The sequence below is a fragment of the Pongo pygmaeus genome, chromosome 11 (genome assembly GCF_028885625.2).
Source record: "Pongo pygmaeus isolate AG05252 chromosome 11, NHGRI_mPonPyg2-v2.0_pri, whole genome shotgun sequence".
Classification (NCBI taxonomy): Eukaryota; Metazoa; Chordata; class Mammalia; order Primates; family Hominidae; genus Pongo; species Pongo pygmaeus.
Genome location: NC_072384.2, coordinates 69,778,929 through 69,804,958, shown reverse-complemented (window position 1 = coordinate 69,804,958; position 26,030 = coordinate 69,778,929). Strand labels below are relative to the sequence as shown.

Here is a 26,030-nt window from a genome sequence, read left to right as displayed (position 1 = left end):
AATCACTGCTCAAGCAGTTCACTCTCTTTTCCCAGAGTGTGATGGGATTTGCCAGATGGTGAAGGAACAAAATATTGAAAAATCTCAGCAACACTCCCTGTAACTGCCTGATGGGTTCTTCCTGCCTACTGCACAAACAAAATCAATTCATGGCATTGCAGTAAAGAAAGTTTGAAATGAGGCTGGCCACACCATGTGGGAGATGGAGTTATTACTCAAATCAACCTCCTTGAAAGCTTGAAGGTTAGGGGTTTTTCAAAGGCAGTTTGAAGGAAGGGGTGGGAGTGGCAAGGCACTGGGCACTTGCTGCTGATTGGTTGGGTCAGAGATACAATCACAGGGCGTTGAAGCTGTCCTCTTGCTCTGAGTTGCTGCTGGGTGGGGCCACAGGAGGAGTTGGCCATCCAGGTGGAGCCAGGTGTCAAACATGTTTAAAAAAAAAAAAAAAAAATTGAAAAGATATCTCAAAAGACCAATCCTAGGTTCAAAAATAGTGATGTTACTTGCAGGAGTAATTGGGGAAGTTGCGTATCTTATGACCTCCGAAATAATGGCTAGCAATCAGGTATGTCTACACCTTAGCAGAATTCAGGCTCCTTTCCTTCTCCTAGCCTGGTGCTCTCTCATTAGCTTTGCAAAGGCAGTTGAGTTTTGGGGAAGGGCTATTATCATTTAAACTATAAACTAAATGTCTCCTAAAGTTAACCCAGGAATAACTGAAGGCAGCTTGAAGGCTAACAGCACTAGAGGGATTAGCTAGATCAAATCTTCTCCACTGCTGTAATTTTCTCACTGATATAATTTTTGCAAAGGCAGTTTCATCTCTATTTAGAGAAAAATGGACAGAGAAGGAAAGGCAGCAGCAGGAAAATGAGTCTAGGTTCATTCATTTATACATTCAGTAAGAATTTATTAAGAACTTTTTACATGTAATACTCAACACTAGGCTTTTTTGAGACAGGCCCTCACTCTGTCACCCAGGCTGTAGTGCAGTGGTGTGATCACCGCCCACTGTAGCCTCAACCTCCTGGCCTCAAGCAATCATATCTCAGCCTCCCAAGTATTAATAGCTGGGACCACAAGCATGTGCTACTACACCTGGCTAATTTTTTTGGTGGGGTGAAGAGTAAAGACAGGGTCTTGCCGTGTTGCCCACGCTAGTCTCAAACTCCTGGGCTAAAGTGATCCTCCTGACTCAGCTTCCCAAAGTGCTGGGATTACAGACATGAGCCACCACACCTGGCCAATACTAGGCTCTTAAAAGGAAATAGGAGAAATAATCAGGCTCTATTCTAAAATGAGGAACATTTCCAAAGCTATTCTGTAGGAGTTGCCTCCTATCAGGCGGAATGACCCTAATATGCACATTAAATGACATTTCAGAAAGAAGAGTAAAGCTGATATCCATCAACTGTGGCTGCCCCTAACACTCAGAAACCCACAAATCTGAGGGAAAAATGAACAACTCTCAGAAAAACAAATATTTCTGTTAAAATCACTGAACATCAAGGTAGAGAAATAAATTTTTAGGTATATGTGTAATGGTTAATATTGAGTGTCAACTTGCTTGGATTAAAAGATCCAAATTATTGTTCCTGGTGAAATGGCAGAGTTCCCTGACCCCTCTTATAGGACATGCTGCAGGGGTGTGGCTTGACTGTTTGGCTGTGTGTCTGCTCAAACTCCTTATGGGAGGGGGAGCACGTAGACAGGCAGGTGCAGGATCTGGGTTGAGCACCTTGGGGGCTCCAGACCCATGTTAGCATCTAGAGGTGGGTACCTAAAACTCCTAAAGCCCAAGTGGGCATGTGTTACAGTGCATTCTTTTAGCTTTGCTGTCCACAGACGGCTTAAGTGTTAACCAGCTAAGCGCCCTCAGTACCCAGGTCCTTGTCCAGTGTCCAGGAATAATCAGGTCACACAGACTTGAGGATGGTGAATGTGGGGATTTTACTGAGTGGTGGAGGTGGCTCTCAGTGGGATGGATGGGGATGGGGTGGGAAGATGATCTTCCCCTGAAGCTTGGCTGTCCAGTGGCAGATCTCTTCTCCAACCACCCCAAGCTGAATTCCTCTTGGCGTTCAGATGCTCCTTCTCTTCTCTCTGCTGTGCCGTTCTGCCGTTCTTCTGTTCTTCTCATCCTCTGTGGAGCCTGGGGTTTGAGGTTTATACGGGTACAGGATAGGAGGGCGTGGCCAAAAGGCAACTTTTGGGCATGAAAACAGAATGCCTCTTCCCATTAGGGCCATGGGTTTCCATGCCTGTGGGTGGGATCTTTGCCAGGTGATGCCCTCTTCTACCTAGTGTTTCCCTGTCTCCTGTCCATATCACTGGATGTGTCTGTGAGGGTGTTGCCAAAGGAGATTAACATTTGAGTTAGTGGACTGGGAGAGGCAGACCCACCCTCAATCTAGGTGGGACCATCTAATCAGTTGCCAGAGCAGTTAGGATAAAGCAAGCAGAAGAACGCAGAAGGGCTAGACTTGCTGAGTCTTCTGGACGTCATCTTTCTGTTGTGCTGGATGCTTCCTGCCCTCAAACATCAGACTCCAAGTTCTTCAGCCTTTGGACTCTTGGACTTAGACCAGTGGTTTGCCAGGGACTCTCAGGCCTTTGGCCACAGACTGAAGGCTGCACTGTCAGCTTCCCTACTTTTGAGGTTTTGGGACTTGGACTGATCTACCACTGACTTCCTTACTCTTCAACTTGCAGAGGGCTTTACCTTGTCATCATGTGAGTCAATTCTCCTTAATAAGCTCCCTTTCGTATATACATATATCCTATTAGTTCTGTCCCTCTAGAGAACCCTGACTAATACAACAGGATGCACACACACACACAAAACCAAAACCAAATAAAAGCAAATAAAACAAAAGCTCAGGTTTCTCTCCAATTAACATTCAAAACCAGAAAAATATGTAAACCATGTATATGAACAAAGCTCTTTTTTTTCTTGAGACAGGGTCTTGCTCTGTTGTCTAGACTGGAGTGCAGCGGCACAATCATGGCTCACTGCAGCCTCAACCTCCCAGGCTCAAGCAATCCTCCCACCTCAGCCTCTGGAGTAGATGGGACCACAGGTGCACACTACCACACCTGGCTAAATATTTTTATTTTTTGTAAAGACAGGGTCTTCCTAACAGCCCAGGCTGGTCTTGAACTCCTGGGCTCAAGTGATCCTCCCACCCTGGCCTCTCAAAGTGATGCGATGACAGGCATGAGCCACCATGTCCAGAATTTACAAAGTTCCGAAGGGAAAAAAAGTATGAGCAAATATTTTTATATTCAGCCAAACTGTTGTTGAAGTATAAAGACAACAACAGACACTTTCAGACATGCAACAGCTTGAGTCCTTCCTGAAAAAGTCACATGATTCCAAAATCCAGCTAACCAAGAGATAAATGTGAAGCCCTAGTAAAAAGTCTGATAAGAAGAACTGAACCCATTTATACTTAGAAACAAAGCTAATCAACAGTGTGAAGTATGTTTACAAAAGGGAAATATTATACATTTCAAAAATAAAAGTGAATAATCAAATTAAACAGAGAGAAAAATAAGGGTAAAATTTCCTAATTTTTTTTTAGATGCTAAATTAAGAAACTGAGATTTAAATATCCTTTTTAAAATTAAGGTAAACAAGCAAAAAGACAATATTAATAAGGAGAAAATATGTATGTTAATTTTCTCACTAATTTCCGTAAGTAGGCAATAGATAATTGATAAATTAATAAATGGATGCTAAAACCACTATAGTTATCAAATCTCTAAAAGACCTAAAAATAGACTATAAGTCTTTCACATAACAACAAAAAAAGCACACTTACTCATATGAACACACATACAAACATCAAACAACAAAAAGACAATCCATGGAGTAAGAGAGGATGAGCGGAGATGATGGTGAGGGGGACATTAAAAACAGAGGTAAATATCTATTGTATCAATTAAGATTCTTTAATAAGGTCAAAACATAGAAAAAACAGATCTATAGATATCCACATCTGAAACAAACTGTTCAAGAGTCTATGACTCAGAAACTTTAAAAGTGAAAAAAAGAAGTCAAAGATAAACCAGGTAAATGATAACAAAACCAAAAAGAATCATAATATTAATATCAGAAAAGAGTAAAGTTAAAAACTATCAAAGAACATAAAGGGTTATTTTACATTCAACAATAGTAATTGAGCAATTACTAGGCACCAGATACTATTCTATATACTGTTAGAATGGGCAGAGTTTAAATCAATAATAAGCTTATAAATGTCATAAATCCTTCAGCATCAAAAACAATGTGTCAAAATTCATAAAAGCATAAACTTATAGAAGAAATAAACAAAACACAATAATAGTAAAAGACATTATCAGCTATGACAGAACAAGGTGACAATAAGAAATATATGATACAATAAAAAGATTAACCCATTAGATGCACATCAATAAGTGCATATTTAACATAAAACTTATTTTCAAGCAATAATGGGATATTTTAATTTTAAAAACAAGGAATACATTAAGCCACAAAGTAAAGCCTAAATACATTCCAAGAAAATGAAATGTGAACAATCTTCCCCGGCCACACTACAATAAAACTAAATATTAACAATAGAAAGAAGAAACCTAGCCGCCTGAGAATATTAAAACTCTTTTAGGTCTTGATATAAAACAAAAAGTTAAAACTGAAATTACAGAGTACATAAAAATAAAAATATTGAAGATACTATCAAGCAAAAAACTTAAGAAGCTGGGCTGAAAACAAAACCTTATAGAATTAAACATTTTATGGGGGTGGAGCCAAGATGGCTGAATAGGAACAGCTCCCGTCTACAGCTCCCAGTGTGAGCGACGCAGAAGACGGGTGATTTCTGCATTTCCATCTGAGGTACCAGGTTCATCTCACTAGGGAGTGCCAGACAGTGGGTGCAGGACAGTGGGTGCAGTGCACCAGGTGTGAGCCGAAGCAGGGCGAGGCATTGCCTCACTCAGGAAGCGCAAGGGGTCAGGGAGTTCCCTTTCCTAGTCAAAGAAAGGGGTGACAGATGACACCTGGAAAATCGGGTCATTCCCACCCTAATACTGCGCTTTTCCAACAGGCTTAAAAAACGGCACACCAGGAGATTATATCCCACACCTGGCTCGGAGGGTCTAGCACAGCAGTCTGAGATCAAATTGCAAGGCGGCAGCAAGGCTGGGGGAGGGGCGCCTGCCATTGCCCAGGCTTGCTTAGGTAAACAAAGCAGCTGGGAAGTTCGAACTGGGTGGAGCCCACCACAGCTCAAGGAGGCCTGCCTGCCTCTGTAGGCTCCACCTCTGGGGGCAGGGCACAGACAAACAAAAAGACAGCAGTAACCTCTGCAGACTTAAATGTCCCTGTCTGACAGCTTTGAAGAGAGTAGTGGTTCTCCCAGCATGCAGCTGGAGATCTGAGAACTGACAGACTGCCTCCTCAAGTGGGTCTTTGACCCCCGAGCAGCCTAACTGGGAGGCACCCACAAGTAGGGGCAGACTGATACCTCACATGGCTGGGTACTCCTCTGAGACAAAACTTCCAGAGGAACAATCAGGCAGCAGCATTTGTGGGTCACCAATATCCACTGTTCTACTGCCACCGCTGTTCTGCAGCCACTGCTGCTGATACCCAGGCAAACAGGGTCTGGAGTGGACCTCTAGCAAACTCCAACAGACCTGCAGCTGAGGGTCCTGTCTGTTAAAAGGAAAACTAACAAACAGAAAGGACATCCACACCAAAAACCCTTCTGTACGTCACCATCATTAAAGACCAAAAGTAGATAAAACCACAAAGATGGGGAAAAAACAGAGTAGAAAAACTGGAAACTCTAAAAAGCAGAGTGCCTCTCCTCCTCCAAAGGAACGCAGCTCCTCACCAGCAATGGAACAAAGCTGGACGGAGAATGACTTTGACGAGTTGAGAGAAGAAGGCTTCAGATGATCAAACTACCCCGAGCTACACGAGGAAATTCAAACCAATGGCAAAGAAGTTAAAAACTTTGAAAAAAAATGAGACGAATGGATAACTAGAATAACCAATGCAGAGAAGTCCTTAAAGGAGCTGATGGAGCTGAAAGCCAAGGCTTGAGAACCACATGAAGAATGCAGACGTCTCAGGAGCCGATGTGATCAACTGGAAGAAAGGGTATCAGTTATGGAAGATGAAATGAATGAAGTGAAGTGAGAAGGGAAGTTTAGAGAAAAAAGAATAAAAAGAAACCAACAAAGCCTCCAAGAAATATGGGACTATGTGAAAAGAACAAATCTACGTCTGATTGGTGTACCTGAAAGTACACCAGGGAGAATGGAACCAAGTTGGAAAACACTCTGCAGGATATTATCCAGGAGAACTTCCCCAATCTAGCAAGGCAGGCCAACATTCAGATTCAGGAAATACAGAGAACGCCACAAAGATGCTCCTCGAGAAGAGCAACTCCAAGACACATAATTGTCAGATTCACCAAAGTTGAAATGAAGGAAAAAATGTTAAGGGCAGCCAGAGAGAAAGGTTGGGTTACCCACAAAAGGAAGCCCATCAGACTAACAGCAGATCTCTTGGCAGAAACTCTACAAGCCAGAAGAGAGTGGGGGCCAATATTCAACATTCTTAAAGAAAAGAATTTTCAACCCAGAATTTCATATCCAGCCAAACTAAGCTTCATAAGTGGAGGAGAAATAAAATACTTTACAGACAAAGAAATGCTGAGAGATTTTGCCACCACCAGGCCTGCCCTAAAAGAGCTCCTGAAGGAAACACTAAACATGGAAAGGAACAGCCGGTACCAGCCACTGCAAAAGCATGCCAAAATGTAAAGACCATCAAGGCTAGGAAGAAACTGCATCAACTAACGAGCAAATAACCAGCTAACATCATAATGACAGGACCAAATTCACACATAACAATATTAACTTTAAATGTAAATGGGCTAAATGCTCCAATTAAAAGACACAGACTGGCAAATTGGATAAAGAGTCAAGACCCATCAGTGTGCTGTATTCAGGAAACCCATCTCACATGCAGAGACACACATAGGTGCAAAATAAAGGGATGGAGGAAGATCTACCAAGCAAATGGAAAACAAACAAAAAAAGGCAGGGGTTGCAATCCTAGTCTCTGATAAAACAGACTTTAAACCAACAAAGATCAAAAGAGACAAAGAAGGCCATTACATAATGGTAAAGGGATCAATTCAACAAGAGCTAACTATCCTAAATATATATGCACCCAATACAGGAGCACCCAGATTCATAAAGCAAGTCCTGAGTGACCTACAAAGAGACTTAGACTCCCACACAATAATAATGGGAGACTTTAACACCCCACTGTCAACAATAGACAGATCAATGAGACAGAAAGTTAACAAGGATACCCAGGAATTGAACTCAGCTCTGCACCAAGCAGACCTAATAGGCATCTACACAACTCTCCACACCAAATCAACAGAATATACATTCTTCTCAGCACGACACACACCTATTCCAAAATTAACCACATAGTTGGAAGTAAAGCACTCCTCAACAAATGTAAAGGAACAGAAATTATAACAAACTGTCTCTCAGCCCACAGTGCAATCAAACTAGAACTCAGGATTAAGAAACTCACTCAAAACCGCTCAACTACATGGAAACTGAACAACCTGCTCCTGAATGACTACTGGGTACATAACGAAATGAAGGCAGAAATAAAGATGTTCTTTGAAACCAACGAGAACAAAGACACAACATACCAGAATCTCTGGGACACATTCAAAGCAGTGTGTAGCGGGAAATTTATAGCACTAAATGCCCACAAGAGAAAGCAGGAAAGATCCAAAATTGACACCCTAACATCACAATTAAAAGAACTAGAAAAGCAAAAGCAAACACATTCAAAACCTAGCAGAAGGCAAGAAATAACTAAAATCAGAGCAGAACTGAAGGAAATAGAGACACAAAAAACCCTTCAAAAAATTAATGAATCCAGGAGCTTGTTTTTTGAAAAGATCAACAAAATCGATAGACCGCTAGCAAGACTAATAAAGAAAAGAGAGAAGAATCAAATAGACGCAATAAAAAATGATAAAGGGGATATCACCACTGATCCCACAGAAATACAAACTACCATAAGAGAATACTATAAACACCTCTACGCAAATAAACTAGAAAATCTAGAAGAAATGGATAAATTCCTGGATACATACACTCTCCCAAGACTAAACCAGGAAGAAGTTGAATCTCTGAATAGACCAATAACAGGCTCTGAAATTGTGGCAATAATCAATAGCTTACCAACCAGAAAAAGTCCAGGACCAGATGGGTTCACAGCCGAATTCTACCAGAGGTACAAGGAGGAGCTGGTACCATTCCTTCTGAAACTATTCCAATCAATAGAAAAAGAGGGAATCCTCCCTAACTCATTTTATGAGGCCAGCATCATCCTGATACCAAAGCCGGGTAGAGACACAACCAAAAAAGAGAATTTTAGACCAATATCCCTGATGAACATTGATGCAAAAATCCTCAATAAAATACTGGCAAACAGAATCCAGCAGCACATCAAAAAGCTTATCCACCATGATCAAGTGGGCTTCACCCCTGGGATGCAAGGCTGGTTCAATATACGCAAATCAATAAATGGAATCCAACATATAAACAGAACCAAAGACAAAAACCACATGATTATCTCAATAGATGCAGAAAAGGCCTCTGACAAAATTCAACAACCCTTCATGCTAAAAACTCTCAAGAAATTAGGTATTGATGGGATGTATCTCAAAATAATAAAAGCTATCTATGACAAACCCACAGCCAATATCATACTGAATGGGCAAAAACTGGAAGCATTCCCTTTGAAAACTGGCACAAGACAGGGATGCCCTCTCTCACCACTCCTATTCAACATAGTGTTGGAAGTTCTGGCCAGGGCAATTAGGCAGGAGAAGGAAATAAAGGGTATTCAATTAGGAAAAGAGGAAGTCAAATTGTCCCTGTTTGCAGATGACATGATTGTATATCTAGAAAACCCCATTGTCTCAGCCCAAAATCTCCTTAAGCTGATAAGCAACTTCAGCAAAGTCTCAGGATACAAAATCAATGTACAAAAATCACAAGCATTCTTATACACCAATAACAGGCAAACAGAGAGCCAAATCATGAGTGAACTCCCATTCACAATTGCTTCAAAGAGAATAAAATACTTAGGAATCCAACTTACAAGGGACGTGAAGGACCTCTTCAAGGAGAACTGCAAACCACTGCTCAACGAAATAAAAGAGGATACAAACAAATGGAAGAACATTCCATGCTCATGGGTAGGAAGAATCAATAGCGTGAAAACAGTCATACTGCCCAAGGTAATTTATAGATTCAATGCCATCCCCATCAAGCTACCAATGACTTTCTTCACAGAATTAGAAAAAAATACTTTAAAGTTCATATGGAACCAAAAAAGAGCCCACATCACCAAGTCAATCCTAAGCCAAAAGAACAAAGCTGGAGGCATCACGCTACCTGACTTCAAACTATACTACAAGGCTACAGTAACCAAAACAGCATGGTACTGGTACCAAAATAGAGATATAGATCAATGGAACAGAACAGAGCCCTCAGAAATAATGCCGCATATCTACTACCATCTGATCTTTGACAAACCTGAGAAAAACAAGCAATGGGGAAAGGATTCCCTGTTTAATAAATGGTGCTGGGAAAACTGGCTAGCCATATGTAGAAAGCTGAAACTGGATCCCTTCCTTACACCTTATACAAAAATTAATTCAAGATGGATTAAAGACTTACATGTTAGACCTAAAACCATAAAAACTCTAGAAGAAAACCTAGGCAATACCATTCAGGACACAGGCATGGGCAAGGACTTCATGTCTAAAACACCAAAAGCAATGGCAACAAAAGCCAAAATTGACAAATGGGATCTAATTAAACTAAAGAGCTTCTACACAGCAAAAGAAACTACCATCAGAGGGAACAGGCAACCTACAGAATGGGAGAAAATTTTCGCAACCTACTCATCTGACAAAGGGCTAATATCCAGAATCTATAATGAACGCAAACAAATTTACAAGAAAAAAACAAACAACCCCATCAAAAAGTGGGTGAAGGAACTGAACAGACACTTCTCAAAAGAAGACATTTATGCAGCCAAAAAACACATGAAAAATTGCTCATCATCACTGGCCATCAGAGAAATGCAAATCAAAACCACAATGAGATACCATCTCACACCAGTTAGAATGGCGATCATTAAAAAGTCAGGAAACAACAGGTGCTGGAGAGGATGTGGAGAAATAGGAACACTTTTACACTGTTGGTGGGACTGTAAACTAGTTCAACCATTGTGGAAGTCAGTGTGGCGATTCCTCAGGGATCTAGAACTAGAAATACCATTTGACCCAGTCATCCCATTACTGGGTATATACCCAAAGGATTATAAATCATGCTGCTATAAAGACACATGCACATGTATGTTTACTGTGACACTATTCACAATAGCAAAGACTTGGAACCAACCCAAATGTCCAACAATGATAGACTGGATTAAGAAAATGTGGCACATATACACCATGGAATACTATGCAGCCATAAAAAATGATGAGTTCATGTCCTTTGTAGGGACATGGATGAAACTGGAAACCATCATTCTGAGCAAACTATCACAAGGACAAAAAAACAAACACTGCATGTTCTCACTCATAGGTGGGAATTGAACAATGAGAACACATGGACACAGGAAGGGGAACATCACACTCCAGGGACTGTTGTGGGGTGGGGGGAGTGGGGAGGGATAGCATTAGGAGATATACCTAATGCTAAATGATGAGTTAATAGGTGCAGCACACCAACATGGTACACGTATACATATGTAACAAACCTGCACATTGTGCCCATGTACCCTAAAACTTAAAGTATAATAATAATAAAATTTTAAAAAAAGAATTAAATATTTTGCAAGGAAATTATAATTAAAAAGAATTTTTTTTCATATTCTATTCAAAAAGGTAGAAATAGATAAATAAAATAAGCATAAGGAAAGTAGAAGAAAAAATAAAAGCAGAAACTGATGAGTTAGAAAACAGAAAAACAGTAGAATATATAATTAAATTAAAGATGTAGTTCTCTGGGGACAAAACAATAAAATAGACAAAATAGATTAATCAAGAAAAAGAGAAAAACACAAATAAAAATAGAAAAGAAAAAGATGCATAACAAATTTAAAAATTATGAGTACTTTGAAAGTCGCTAAATAAGTAAATTATAAATATTTTTTGTAATTATAAATAATTATAAAATGAATGCTTTCTTAAATACAAATAACAAAAATTGAATCCAAAGGAAATAGAAAACTTAAGTAGACATATAATAATGGAAGAAATTCAGAATATTAAAAAAAAGAGCTAGCCCTCAAAAAGCCACAGGCTTAGATGGTTTTAACAATAAATTCTTCCAGACCTTCAAAGAACAGATAATTCCAATGCTATTTATGTTTTCCAGGTCATGAAGAAAAAAGCTTCAAATCACTTAGAGTAAAATAACAAAATATTCCTACCAAAACATGATAAAAGTAGCACAGAAAAATAAAACTACAATCAACCTCACATAAGAATACCTGTATAAAAATACTAAATTAAAAATCAGCCAATAGGAGAATCTTGGGTTAGAGGCAGAGCAAGATGACCAAACAGAAGCTTCCACTGATAGTCCTCCCTATAGGAACACCAAACTGAAAAACTATCCACACAAAAAAGCACCTTTATAAGAACCTAAAATCAGATGAGTGATCACAATACCTGGTTTTAACTTCATATTAGTGAAAGAGACACTGAAGAGGGTAGGACAGACAGTCTTGAATTGCTGATGCCACCCTTCCCCCAATCTCCCAGCTGCAGCCATGTGGCACAGAGATAATCTGTGCACTTGCGGGAGGGAGAGCACAGTGATTGGGGAACTTTGCATTGGAACTCAGTACTGCCCTGTCACAGTGGAAAGTAACACCAGGCAGAACTCAGCCTGCACCCATGGAGGAAGCATTTAGAACAACCTAGCCAGGGGGAAATTGCACATCCCAGTGATAGGAACTTGAGTTCTGGCAAGTCTCATCACTGTGAACTAAATTGCTCTGGGGTTCTAAAGAAATCTGAAAAGTAGTCGAGGCCACAAAGACTGCAATTCCTGGGCAAGTCCTGACACTGTGCTGGGCTCAAAGCCAGTGGACTTGATGGGTATGCAACCTAGTAACACATCAGCCAGAGCCAAGGGAGTATTTGTGCTACCCCTCTTCCAACCCCAGGCAGTGCAGCTCACAGCTCCAGAAGAGACATTTTCCTTCTGCTTGAGGAGAGGAGAGGGAAGAGTAAAGAGGAGTTTGTCTTGCAACTTGGATACCAGCTCAGCCACAGTAGGACAGGGCACTAGGAAGAGCCCTGAGGCCCCATCTCCTCTATGACATTTCTATACACACCCTGGGTCAGAAGGAAACCTGCTGCCTTAAAGGGAAGGACCCAGTCCTGACAGGATTCATCACTTGCTAATAAGAGCACTTGGGCCCTGAATATTCAGCGGTGGTACCCAGGCAGTATTTGCAGCAGGCCTTGGGTAAGATTCAAAGACATGCTGGCCTCAGGTGTGACCTACCTAACTGTGGTAGCAATGGGGAGGGACTCCTGCTTGAGAAAAGGAGAGAAAGGAGTAAAGGAGACTTTGTCTTGCAGCTTAGGCAGCAGCTCAGCCACAGTAGGGTAGAGCACCAAGTGGGCTCTTAGGGTCCTCAGTTCTAGGCCTTGGCTCTTGGATGGCATTTCTGGACCTGTCCTGGGCCAGGGGTTGGGGAAGCCTACTACCCTGAAGGGAGAGTCCCAGGCAGCATTCATCATAAGCTGACTGAAGAGCATTTGGGCCTTGAATGAACATTAGCTGTAGTCAGGCAGTTCTTGCTGTGGCCTGGGTGGTGGCCACAGGGAGACTCCTCTGCTATGGAAAGGGGAGGGAAGAGTGGGAAGGACTTTGTCTTGTGGCTTGGGTGCCAGCTCAGCCTCAGTATAATAGAGCACCAGGTACCTCCCTAAGGTTTCTGACTCAGGCCCTGGCTTCCAGACATCATCACTGAGCCCATGTAGGACCAGGGGGATCTTGCTGCCCTACAGGGGAAAGACACAAGCCTAGCTGGCTTCATCACCTGCTGACTGCAGAGCCCTAGGGCCTCGAGTGAATGTAGGCGGTAGCCAGGCAGTGGTTACTGCGGGCCTTGGACAAGACCCAGTACTGTGCTGGCTTCAGGTCTGACTCCACATAGTCCCAATGGTTGTGGCCATAGGGGCACTTCTGTCACCCCTCTCCCAGTTCTAGGCAGCTCAGCAAAGAGAGAGAGAGAGAGAGACTCTGTTTGTTTGGGAGAAAGTAAGGAAAGAGAACAAGAGTCTCCACCTGGCAATCAAGAGAATTCTTCCAGATCTTATCTAAGACCACCATGGTGGTACCTATATGAGTCCGCGAGAACCACAGTGTTACTGGACTTGGGGTGTCCCCTGATGCAAATATTGCTGCTGTGACCAAAAACTTAGATCACAACACTCATGTCCCTTTGAATACCTGGAAAGTCTTCCTAAAAAGACAAGTACAAACAAGCCCAGACTGTGAAGAACACAATAAATACCTAACTCTTTAATGCCTAGCCACCAAGAAACATCCACAAATGTCAAGACCATCCAGGAAAACATGACCTAACCAAACAAACTAAATAAGGTACCAGGGACAAATCCTGGGGAGACAGAAATATCTGACCTTTCAGGCAGAGAATTCAAAATAGCTGCTTTGAGGAAACTCAACAAAATTCAAGATAACACAGAGAAGGAATTCAGAATCCTATCAGATAAATTTAATAGAGATTGAAATAATTTAAAACAATCAAGCAGACATTCTGGCACGGAAAAATTCAACTAACATGCTAAAGAATGCATCAGAGTCTCAACAGCAGAATTGATCAAGCAGAAGAAAGAATTAGTGAGCTTGAAGACAGGCTATTTGAAAATATAAAGTCAGAGTAGACAAAAGAAAAATGAATAATAAAAAAAAGAACTCACACCTATAAGACCTAGAAAGTAGCCTCAAAAGGGCAAATCTAAGAGTTAATGGCCTTAAAGAGAAGGCAGAAAGAGAGAAAGGGGTAGAATGTTTATTCAAAGGGATAATAACAGAGAACCTCCTAAACCTAGAGAAAGATATCAATATTCAAGTACAAGAAGATTATAGAACACCAAGTTGATTTAACCCAAAGAAAACCACCTTAAGACATTTAGTAATCAAACTGCAAAAGGTGAAAAATAAAGAAAAGATCCTACAAGCAGCAGGAGAAATGAAACAAATTACATACAAAGAGCTCCAGTCATCTGGCAGCAGACTCCTCCGTAGAAACTTTACTGAGGAGGAGAGAGTGACATGGCATATTTAAATTGCTGAAGGAAAAAAACTCTTATCCTAGAGTAGTATATCCATCCAAAATATCCTTCAAACAGGAAGGAAAAATAAAGACTTTCCCAGACAAACAAAAGCTGAGGGATTTGATCAGCACCAGACCTGACCTACAATAAATGCTAAAGGGAGTTCTTCAATCTGAAAAAAAGGATGTCAAAAAGCAAGAATAAATTATTTCAAGGTACAAAACTCACTGGCAATAGTAAGCACACAGAAAAACACAGAATATTATAACACTAATTGTGGTGTGTAAACTATGCGTATCTAGAAAGACTAAAAGATGAATTGATCAAAGATAATAACTACAGCAACTTTTCAAGACATAGACAGTACAATAAGATATGAACAGCCAAAAAAGCAGGGAGATGAAGTTAAAGTGTAGAGTTCTCATTAATTTCTCTTTGCTTTTTTGCTTATGAAATCACTGTTATCATTAGTTTATTAATAAAATAATGGATTATAAGATATTATTTGCAAGCTTCATGGTAACTGCAAATCAAAAAACATAACAGATACACAAAAAATAAAAAGCAAGTAATCAAAACATTCCTAGAGAAAATCACCTTCACTAAAAAGAAAAAAAGGAAAGAAATAAGAGATAACCACAAACACAATCAGAAAATATAACAAATGACAAAATGGCAGAATTAAGTCCTTATCAATAATATTGAATATAAATGAACTAAACTCTCCAATCGAAAGACAGAATGGCTGAATAGATTTTTTTAATGACCGAATGATCTGTTGCCTACAAGAAACCTATTTCACTTATCAAGGCACACACAGACTGAATATAAACTACTTTGGGCTTCTATTTGGATGAAAAAAAGATATTCTATATAAATGGAAGCCAAAAAAGAGCAGAAGTAGCTATACTTACATTAGACAAAATAGATTTCAAGACAAAAACTATACAAAGAGACAAAGAAGGTCATTATATAATGACAAAGGGGTTAATTCAGGAAGATGATATAACAAATGTAAATATATGCACCTAACACTGAAGCACTCTGATATGTAAAGTAAATTTTAGAGCTAAAGAGAGGCTCCAATAAATTAATAGCTAGAGACTTCAACACCTCACTTTAAGCATTGAACAGATCATCCAGACAGAAAATCAACAAAGAAACATTGGACTTTATCTGCATTACAGACCAAATGGACCTATTAGATAGTTACAGAACACTTCATACAATGGCTGCAGAATACACATTTTCCCCAGCACATATATCACTCCCAAGGATAGATCATATGTTATGCCACCAAATTAGTCTTAAAAAATTCAAAAGAATTGAAATTATATCAAGTATCTTCTCCAACCATGATGGATTAAAACTAGAAATCAGTAACAGTAGGAATTTTGGAAACTGTACAAACACATGGAAATTAAACAATATGTTCCTGAATGACCAGTGGGTCAATGAAGAAATTACGAAGGAAACTTAAAAGTGTATTGTAGCAAATGGTAACAGAAACATTATATACCAAAACCTATGGGATACAGTGAAAGCAGTGCTAAGAGGAATGGTTATAGCTATAACTGCCTACATCCAAAAAGGTAGAAAAACTTCAAATAAACAACTTAATGATGCATGTTAAAGAACTAGAAAAGTGGCTGGGCACAGTGGCTCACATCTGTAATCCCAGCACTTTGGGACGAAGCAGGCAGGTCACTTGAGGTCAAGAGTTTGAGACCAGCCTGGCCAACATGGTGAAACTTTGTCTCTGCTAAAATACAGAAATTAGCCAGGTATGCTGGCACACACTTGTAATCCCAGCTACTCAGGAGGCTGAGGCAGGAGAATCGCTTGAACCCGGGAGGCAGAGGTTGCAGTGAGCCAAGATTGCATCACTGCACTACAGGCTGGGAGACAGAGCAAGACTCCATCTCAAAAAAACAAAACAAAAAAAAGAACCAGAAAAGCAAGAGCAAACCAAAACCAAAATTACTAGAAGAAAAGAAATAATAAAGATCAGAGCAGAAAGAAATAAAATTGAAATGAAGAAAACAATAACAAAGTCAAGGAAACAAAAAGTTTGTTTTTTGAAAAGATAAATAACCTTTAGCCAGACTTACAACTGATACCACAGAAATCCAAATGATCATTAGTGGCTACTATGAGTAACTATATATCAATAAATCGGAAAAATCTAGAATAAATGGGTAAGTTCCTAGACATATACATCCTACCAAGATTGAACCATGAAGAAATCCAAAACCTAAATAGACCAGTAACAAGTAATGAGATCAAAGCCATAAAAAAGTCTCCCAACAAAGAAAATCCTGGAACCTGATGGCTTCACTGCTGAATTTTACTAAACATTTAAAGAAGAACTAATGCCAATCCTACTCAAGCTATTCTGAAAAATAGAGGAGGAGGGAATACTTTCAAACTCATTTTATGAGGCCGGTATTAGCCTGATACCAAAACCTGACAAAGGCACATCAAAAAAAGGAAACTACAGGCTAATATTCCTGATGAACATAGAAGCAAAACTCTTCAACAAAATACTAGCAAACCAAATTCAACAATACATTAAAAAGATTATTCATCCTGACCAAGTGGGATTTATCCCAGGAATGCAAGAATGGTTCAACAAATGCAAATCAATCAATGTGATACATCATATCAACAGAATGAAGGACAAAAAATCATATGATCATTTCAGTTCATGCTGAAAAAGCATTTGATAAAACTCAACATCGCTTCATGATAAAAACCCTAAAAAAAACTGGGTATAGAAGGAACATACCTCAATACAATAAAAGTTGCATATGACAGACCCACATACTGAATGGGGAAACATTGAAAGCCTTTCCACTAATATCTGGAATATGACAAGGATGCCCACTTTCACCACTGTTACTCAACATAGTCCTGGAAGTCCTTGCTAGAGCAATCAGACAAGAGAGAGAAATAAAAGGCATCCAAATTGGAAAGGAAGAAGTCAAATTAGACTTGTTTGTAGATGGTATGATCTTATATTTGGAAAAACCAAAACACTATTAAAAAACTATTAGAACTGATAAAGTCAGTAAAGTTTCAGGATACAAAATCAACATACAAAAATCGGTAGCATTTCTATATGCCAATAGCAAACAATTGGAAAAAGAAATCAAGAAAGTAATCCCATTTGCAATAGCTACAAATAAAATACCTAGGAATTAACCCAAAAAAATGAAAGATTTCTACAACAAAAACTATAAAACATTGATGAAAGAAATTGAACGGGACACACATGAAAAGAGAAGGGAAAGATATTCCATGTTCATAGTTTGAAAGAATCAATATCATTAAAATGTCCATACTACCCAAAGCACTCTACAGATTCAATGCATTCCCTATCAAAATACCAAAGTCATTCTTCACATAAATAGAAAAAACATCATAAAATGTATATGGAGCCATAAAAGACCCAGAATAGCCAAAGCTGTCCTAAGCAAAACAAACAAAACTAGAAGAATCACTTTACCTAACTTCAAATTATACTACAGAGCTATAGTAACCAAAACAGCATGGCACTGGCATAAAAACAGATATATAGACTAATAGGACAGAATAGAGAACACAGAAACAAATCAATGCATTCACAGTGAACTCTTATTTGACAAAGCTGCCACAAACATACATTGAGGAAAGGACAGGCTCCTCAATAAATGGTGCTGGGAAAATTGGTTATCCATATGCAAATGAATGAAATAAAATCTAAATGGATTAAAGACTTAAATCTAAGACCTCAAACTATGAAACTACTCAAAGAAAACGATAGAGAAACTCTCCAGGACATTGGTCTGGGCAATGATTTCTTGAGTGATACCCTACAGGCACAGGCAGCCACAGCAAACATGGACAAATGGGATTACATCAAGTTTAAAAGCTTCTGAACAGCAAAGGAAACAATAAACAAAGTGAGGAGACAACTCACAGAATGAGAGAAAATATTTGCAAACTATCCATCTGACAAGTTATTAATAATGAGAATATATAAGGAGATCAAACAACTCTATAAGAAAAATCTAATAATCTGATTTTAAAATGAACAAATGATCCAAATAGACATTTCTCAAAAATGGCAAATAGGTTTATGAAAAGGTGCTCAAAATCAATAATCAGAGAAATGTAAATCAAAATTACAATCAGATATCATCTCACCCCAGTTAAAATGGCTTTTAACCAAAAAAAATAAGCAATAACAAATGGCTGGTAAGAATGTGGAGAAAAGTAGACTCTTGTACACTGTTGGTGGGAATATAAATTAACACAATTACTAAGGAGAACAGAATGGAGGTTCTTCAAAAAACTAAAAATAAAACTACCATATGATTCAGCAATCCCACTGCTAGGTACACCCCAAAGGAAAGGTTATCAGTATATTGAAGAAATATCTGCACTCCCATGTTTATTGCAGCACTATTCACAATAGCCAAGATTTGCAAGCAACCTAAGTGTCCATCAACAGATAAATGGAAAAATAAAATCAGGTTTATATATACAATGGAATATTATTCAGCCATAAAAAGAATGAGATCCTGTCATTTGCAACAACATGGATGGAACTGGAGGTAATTATGTTAGGTGAAATAAACCAGGCACAAAAAGACAAACTTTGCATGTTCTCACTTACTTGTGAAAGCTAAATATTAAAACAAATGAACTCATGGAGACAGAGTAGAAGGACAGTTACCAGAGGCTGGGAAGGGTAGTGGTGGTGGGGAGTAGGGATGGTTAATAGGTACAGAAAAATAGAATGAATATGATCTAGTATTTGATAGCACAAAGGGATGACTTCAATCAACACTAATTTATTGTACATTTAAAAATAACTAAAAGTATAATTAGGTTGTTTGTAATACAAAGAAATGATAAATACTTGAGGTGATGGATACCCCATTTACCCTGATGTGATTATTATGCATTATATGCCTGTATCAAAATCTCATGTTCCCCAGAAATATATACACCTATTATGTACCCACAAAAACTAAAAATTAAAAATAAACAAACATAAAACCACAGAAAAAAATCAGCTATTAGAATTTAGCAAAGATAATGCAACATTAGGGAATATATTACTATGATTTTCCCATTAATATATCAAAGTATAAAACATCATTAAAAATGGAAATCCAAAATGAATCTGGTAAATTTTAATATCTGTTTTAATTTTTAGAACATTAGAAAAATTCAAATGGGTTAATTCCTTTCTAGCATTTAAACAGCACAGAAACATATCTCTCAAACCAAAAGTCAACATCTTAGTTAATAATGGATTTCTACAATCATTGCTAATAAAAATCAAGAAAAAAGACAAGTATCTCTCACAAACATTATATAATTTTGCATTGTTTTTGAAGTATTAGCCACTGCAATTAGACAAAAAAAGAACAGATATAAACAACTGGGAAGATGGTGAAAATAAAATAAATAGTGGAATGATTTATTCCTGGACAATCAAAGTTTAACAACGAAAAAAATTAAGTTGATTCATTGAGGAGCTGAGTATAAAATTATTATATAGAAATCAAGCAATTTCTAAATATATTTTTCTATATGTTAAAAGTAATCAGCCAGAAAGCAAATAGCATTTTAATAGGAATTAAAGAGACTAAAATGCCCAAAGCTAAACCTAACAAGAACAGAACAGAATGTATAAAAGTAAAATCTTAAAATCAATGGATTAAATGAAAAGAGACCAAAAAAATGCAAAACCATATACCTTAGGCTTGGATAGAAAACCTTACTGTGAAGATGTCAATTCTTCCTAAATTTAGTCTGAAAGTAAATAATTTTTTTTTTTTTTTTGAGACAGAGTCTCGCTCTGTGGCCCAGGCTGGAGGGCAATGGCGTGATCTCAGCTCACTGCAACCTCTGCCTCCCAGGTTCAAGCAATTTTCTTGCCTGAGCCTCCCAAGTAACTGGGATTACAAGTGCATGCCACCACGCCCAGCTAATTTTTTTTGTATTTTAGTAGAATTTTAGTAGAGATGGGGTTTCACCGTGTTGCCCAGGCTGGTCTTGAACTCCTGAGCTCAGGCAATCCACCTGCCTTGGCCTCCCAAAGTCCTAGATTACAGGCATGAGCCACAGCGCCCAGCCACTTTAAGTTTTTTTTTGAGAATTTGACAAAATGATATTAAACTTCATTAGAAAATTAAACACATGAGGGCTGGTCACAGTGGCTCACACCTGTAATCCCAGCACTTTGGGAGGCCGAGGCAGACGGATCACGTGAGGTCAGGAGTTTGACCAGCCAGGCCAACATGGTGAAACTTTGTCTCTACTAAAAACAGAAAACTTAGCCGGGAGTAGTGCAGGTGCCTGTAATCCCAGCTACTCAGGAGGCTGAGGCAGGAGAATAACTTAAACCTGGGAGGCATAGGTTGCAGACAGCTGAGATCACGCCACTGCACTCCACCTTGGGCAATGGAGTGAAACTCAGTCTCGAAAAAGAAAAACACATAACATGAAAATTTTAGAAAAGAATAATTAGTGAACATAATTTGATCAGACACTAAAACATGTTATACGCTAGAGTAATTAAAACATTATGCCACAGGAGTAGAAATAAGCAGTCAGATCGTTAGACTAGAAACCAAAAGTAGACTCAAATACACAAAGAAATAGGGTTTATGATAAAAATCACATTTCAAATCAATAGGCAAAAGGTGGACTAAATAATACTGTTCAATAAATAATGCTGGCTTAACTTGCTGGCTGTTTAGAAAAAAAGTTAAGCCAGATTGCTACTTCATTCCTTTCTCCAAAATAGAGTATGGTGGCTCAAAATTAAAAAAGAAAAATAGCTAAATACATTATAGTCTTGGTGTAGGCAAGAAATATTTTCAAGTAGAATAGAAAACTCACATGGCCTAATAAAAAAATTGATAATTGCATACAAGTAAAAAAGTCTCTACAACCAAAAGAATTGTTTTAAGTACTAACATTTTTCCAAAAAATAACTAGAAAAGAAGGTTTGCATCAGGAGCTAATTTTCTTATTATATCAAGATTATATACAACAAAAAAAAGACTCAAAAAATTCAAATGTATAAAAGATGCTAAATCTCACTAATAAATTTTAAATGGCAAATCAAAATAATGAGATACCATTTGTCTCCTATCATACTGTCAAGATTTTTAAAAGTTTGATAATAGTGTTAAGAGAAATAAGCACTCTGAGACTACATGAGTGAAAGTGTAAACAATTTTTTGAGGAATTATTAGTCAAAATCTACCAAATGCCCATACCCTTTGTCTCTGTAATTCTACTGGTAGGCATTTACTTTACATATATAATCAAAAAAAGCACACTTAGATTCATATTAACAGAACATAAAAGAAAAATCATCATCTCGATTGATGCAGAAAAAGCATTTGAAAAAAATTCAACATTTATTCAAAATTTAAAAACAAAAAAAAAACTCTCAACAGACTAGAAATTGAAAGGAACTTCTTCATCTGATACAGGAATCTAGGAAAAACCTAAAGTTAACACCACACTTAATGGTGAAAAACTGAATGCTTTCACCTTAAGATCAGAAGCCAAGGATGTCTGCTCTCATCATTTATATTGAATACTGTGGTGAAACCAGAATAATAAGTCAAGAAAAAGAAAATTTAAAAATCCAGATTAGAGGGGAAGAAGTAAAATGGGCTAAATTTGAAGATCATATGATTATCTATTAAAAAAAACTGATGGAATTTATAAAAACATTACTAGAACTAATTAGTGAGTTTATCAGAATTACAGGATACAAACAAGGTCAATATTTTAAATTCAATTATATTTCTACATACTAGAAAGGAAAACTTTTCAACAGTGCTAAAACAATTGTAGAGCAATATGCAAAAAGAAAAAAAGAATCTTTATCCTTACACCACATGTAAAAATTAACTTTAATCATTAAACAGATGTAAGAGCTAAAACTCTATTAAACATGTAGTAGATAGACATACAAGATTGTTCACTATAGTATTATTTCCAGTAGAAAACCAGATACAACCTAGAGGCCCATCATCATGGAGAGATTATCTAATAAATCATAATAGTTACATAAAATTAAATACAATGTAGCCACAGGTAACCACTAAAAAGAAAAAAGGTAAATTTTGTGCCAATTAATATGGAAAGAATGCCAAATATACAATTAAGATTTGTTTTAAAAGTGTTGAATAGTGTATAGGGAGGACAACTTTTGTGTAAATACAAAGAATATTTGCATTTCTAGTCATTTTATGTGTATATTTGTGTGTATGTATCTATGAATGTATATATCCTTATATACATTTTTCCAGAAGGCAACACAGGAAACTCTTAAACTTCAGGGAGAGGTAGTAAAAATCAGAGAATTTGAAAAAGAGAGAAATTTATATGCTTTTTAAAATTATACATTTTTAGTCATGTTTTTTGCTACTGCATTTGTTATTCTATTTTTTAAAATAAATCTTTTTTAAAAAAACATATAAGAGATCTCTACAGAGGAGACTATTATGACCCAGATGTGTGCTGAAGTCATAGGACAGCAGAAACCGTATGAAACAGAGGCTCATCCTGAGAAGAAAAAGAAAACAGAGAAATAAGAAACTGAAAGGACCATGCTTGAGAGAGTGAGACAGAGGATTAGTGAGTGGGTTCACTATGAATTCTACATCTTGGCCCTCTGAGGCCTGCTAAGCTTTGCTGTCTGTCCTGTAACCCATGAAATTTCCTATTGCATTCTTCTAAGCAGACCCTCTTTTCATGAGCTGATTTGAGTTTCTCGTGAGCTAGTTTTAGTTCTTTAACAACCCCCCAAATGGACCTAGTCTGATCCCTTGTTGAATACCCTGAATTAGTCCCTAATGGAGGTACAGCCTTACCTTGTTGAAAGTAAAGCACTCTGCAGCATGCACCCTGTGAATGTCTGCAGTTAGTCAAGCCTAGCGAGCATGATTTAAATAGAAACTTGCCCAGCAACATTTTATACTCATTAGAAAATTCATGATGAAGATTTCCATTGCTCAGTATGCTATTCAGAATATTTTTTCTAGATGTTATAGTATGGTATATATGAATCACAAATCATAGAATGCTTTCAAATCTAGAGAATAGATTTTAGAAAGAAGAAATCAGAAACCTGAACTGTGAAATGTCAGAGGAAATCTGTACAAATATTAAATATAACACCCAGAGATACACAGAATAAGGAAACACATACCATACAAGTGTGAGCAAATTAGAGAATAATTCCAAACCAATACATAAGCAAGTGCATAATAGTTGTGTTAGTCCATTTTCTGCTGCTATAACAGAATACCACAGACTGCATCACTTACAAACAATAGAAGTTTATTTGGCTCATGGTTCTGGAGGCTGGGAAGTCCAAGATCAAGGGGCCACATCTGGTGAGGGCCTTCTTGCTGCATCATAACATGGTGGAAGGTCTCACATAGTGAGACAGGGCAAGAGAGTGACAGCTCAAGAGAGAGAAAAAAGAGACTGAACTTATCCTTTTACTAGGAGCCATCTCCCACAATAACAGCATTAATCCATTCATAAGGGCAGAGCCTTCATGACCTAGTCACCTCTTAAAGGTCCCATTTCTTCTCACAATGGCAATTAAATTTCAACATGATCTTTGGAGGGGACATTCAAACCATAGCAATGGTAAAGATGTAAGAGTAGGAACTCGCTTGTTCACAAACCACCTATCTGGATACTGCTAGATAGGGCCTGTTCAAGTATAGCTCAAATGTCTTCTCTTTTAGGAGGCCTTTCGTAATTTTCCCACTAGAACTGACCTTTATGGTTCCACTGATTATGTACTCTTTTCCTTTCTTTTTTTCAAATTTTATTTTATTTTAAGTTCCAGGATACATGTGCAGGACGTGCAGGTTTGTTACATAGATAAACACGTGCTATGGTGGGTTGGCTTCACCTATTAAGCCCCCCATGCATTAGCTATTTATCCTGATGCTCCAGGGGAGAGACTCAGGACTGGCATTTGACAGAGCTCGGTAGAGGAATCCAATGATCTCTAGGTTGATCTCTAAGTTCCTTCTCTAATGTTCTATGGATTTTAAACCTTGAATATACAAAACTATTGAGAGGAAGAAAAGAATCATGGCATAATGGAATTTATCTACTATTGTTTACATTGTCATGTTACCAAATTAACAAATCTGTCATGATATTGCAGTCACTAAGGAACAATACATACCCATAGCTCTTACAAATGATTAATTAATGATCAGATTTTTCATTTCCCCACCAAAGCATGAGGAAATTTATCTTAGCTTTAGCTGCCTTAAACCTCTCTTGAGTGAAAAACGTTAAAAACATCTGCAAATTACTGATGACTAATGCCCTTCAATTTGGCCTCAAGCTGAGAAATTCTGTGCAGAAATAAAGTGGTTTATAATCCCACAGGTCCATTCTATTATAAACCGCAGGTGGCAAATCAAGTGACTATGAACTATGCCGTGTGTGTGTGTGTGTGTGTGTGTGTGTGTGTCTGTGTAAAAAGCAATACTCAAGAGGGTATTTCTCCTACTCCTTCAAGAGAAATTTAACCACCCAGACAAAAGGCAGATGCTAACTGAGAGGACCCAGGCATCTGGGTGATGTCAGACAGAGGCCCAAAGCCAGAGTGGCTGTCATCCCTCTCAACTGCCCACCAGCCAGGGCAGCTGCATCTGCCCTTTGCAGAAAAGCAATCTAAAGCAAGCACAGAAGAGAGCTGGAAGGAAAATAACTGCAACTCACATCGATGACCTATTTTCTGAATCCGGCTTATGAGAGATTGGATTCTCATTCCTCCAAAAACCAGCAGAACACTTCAGGCCCAGAAAATGGTGTCTTTGATGACTAGAATGTATGACACGTCATTACCAAAGGACTTTCTTTCGATCTAGGTTCCAAGAGGTGTTAGCCTCAGATGACTATTGTGGGAGGAGCTGATAAATCCACCAAATCCTTGGTGACTTTGCTTCACTATTAGGCAAGATTAAGATGATGCTAATTGGTAGTGAGCCTGATCTATTTAGTGTCTCCTACCGGGACACAGAGCAGAATCAAAACCATTTTCACAGATCCCGTTTGCATGTCATTTAACAGTTCCAATGTGATATTCCCCCAACCTTTTAAAGTTCCTTCATTCCAGATTAAATTCTTTCATTCCAAATGCTGCACAATCAAAACTAATCATCTTTTTGTGAGCAAAGGGCATAGTCAAAGCATGTAGTCAGGGTCACTTTTCTGAACTGCAGATAAACCCAGGGGAAACACCGTGAGTTTCTGATCTGAATTACCAATAAATAAAACAGTGACTATTCAACAGTGACTATTCATTCAGTAGCATGCCCTGGGCTATATACAGAACAGTAGGTTAAGAGGAGGCAGGGGGTTGGGGGGGTGCCGGGTGTGGTGGCTCACGCCTGTAATCCCAGTACTTTGGGAGGCCAAGGCATGTGGATCACCTGAGGTCAGGAGTTTGAGACCAGCCTGGCCAACATGGTGAAACCCCATCTCTACTAAAAATACAAAAATTAGCAGGGTATGGTGGTGTGCGCCTGTAATCCCAGC

At 38.3% G+C, this 26,030-nt stretch overlaps 1 protein-coding gene across 3 annotated transcripts in view; it reads right to left on the bottom strand.

The window, feature by feature from the left end:
• The window catches only part of MYO3B (myosin IIIB), a 485,003-nt gene extending 459,645 nt beyond the window's left edge, over positions 1–25,358 (bottom strand). For 2 of the 3 annotated variants that reach the window (XM_054476982.1, XM_054476984.1), the window contains exon 1: positions 25,212–25,358. In XM_054476982.1, the coding sequence (XP_054332957.1) occupies positions 25,212–25,213 (2 nt within the window). In that variant the 5' untranslated portion in view covers positions 25,214–25,358. The remainder of the gene's footprint in view (positions 1–25,211) is intronic. The other variant, XM_054476983.2, reaches the window with a different exon arrangement.
• Positions 25,359–26,030: the final 672 nt, after the last annotated feature.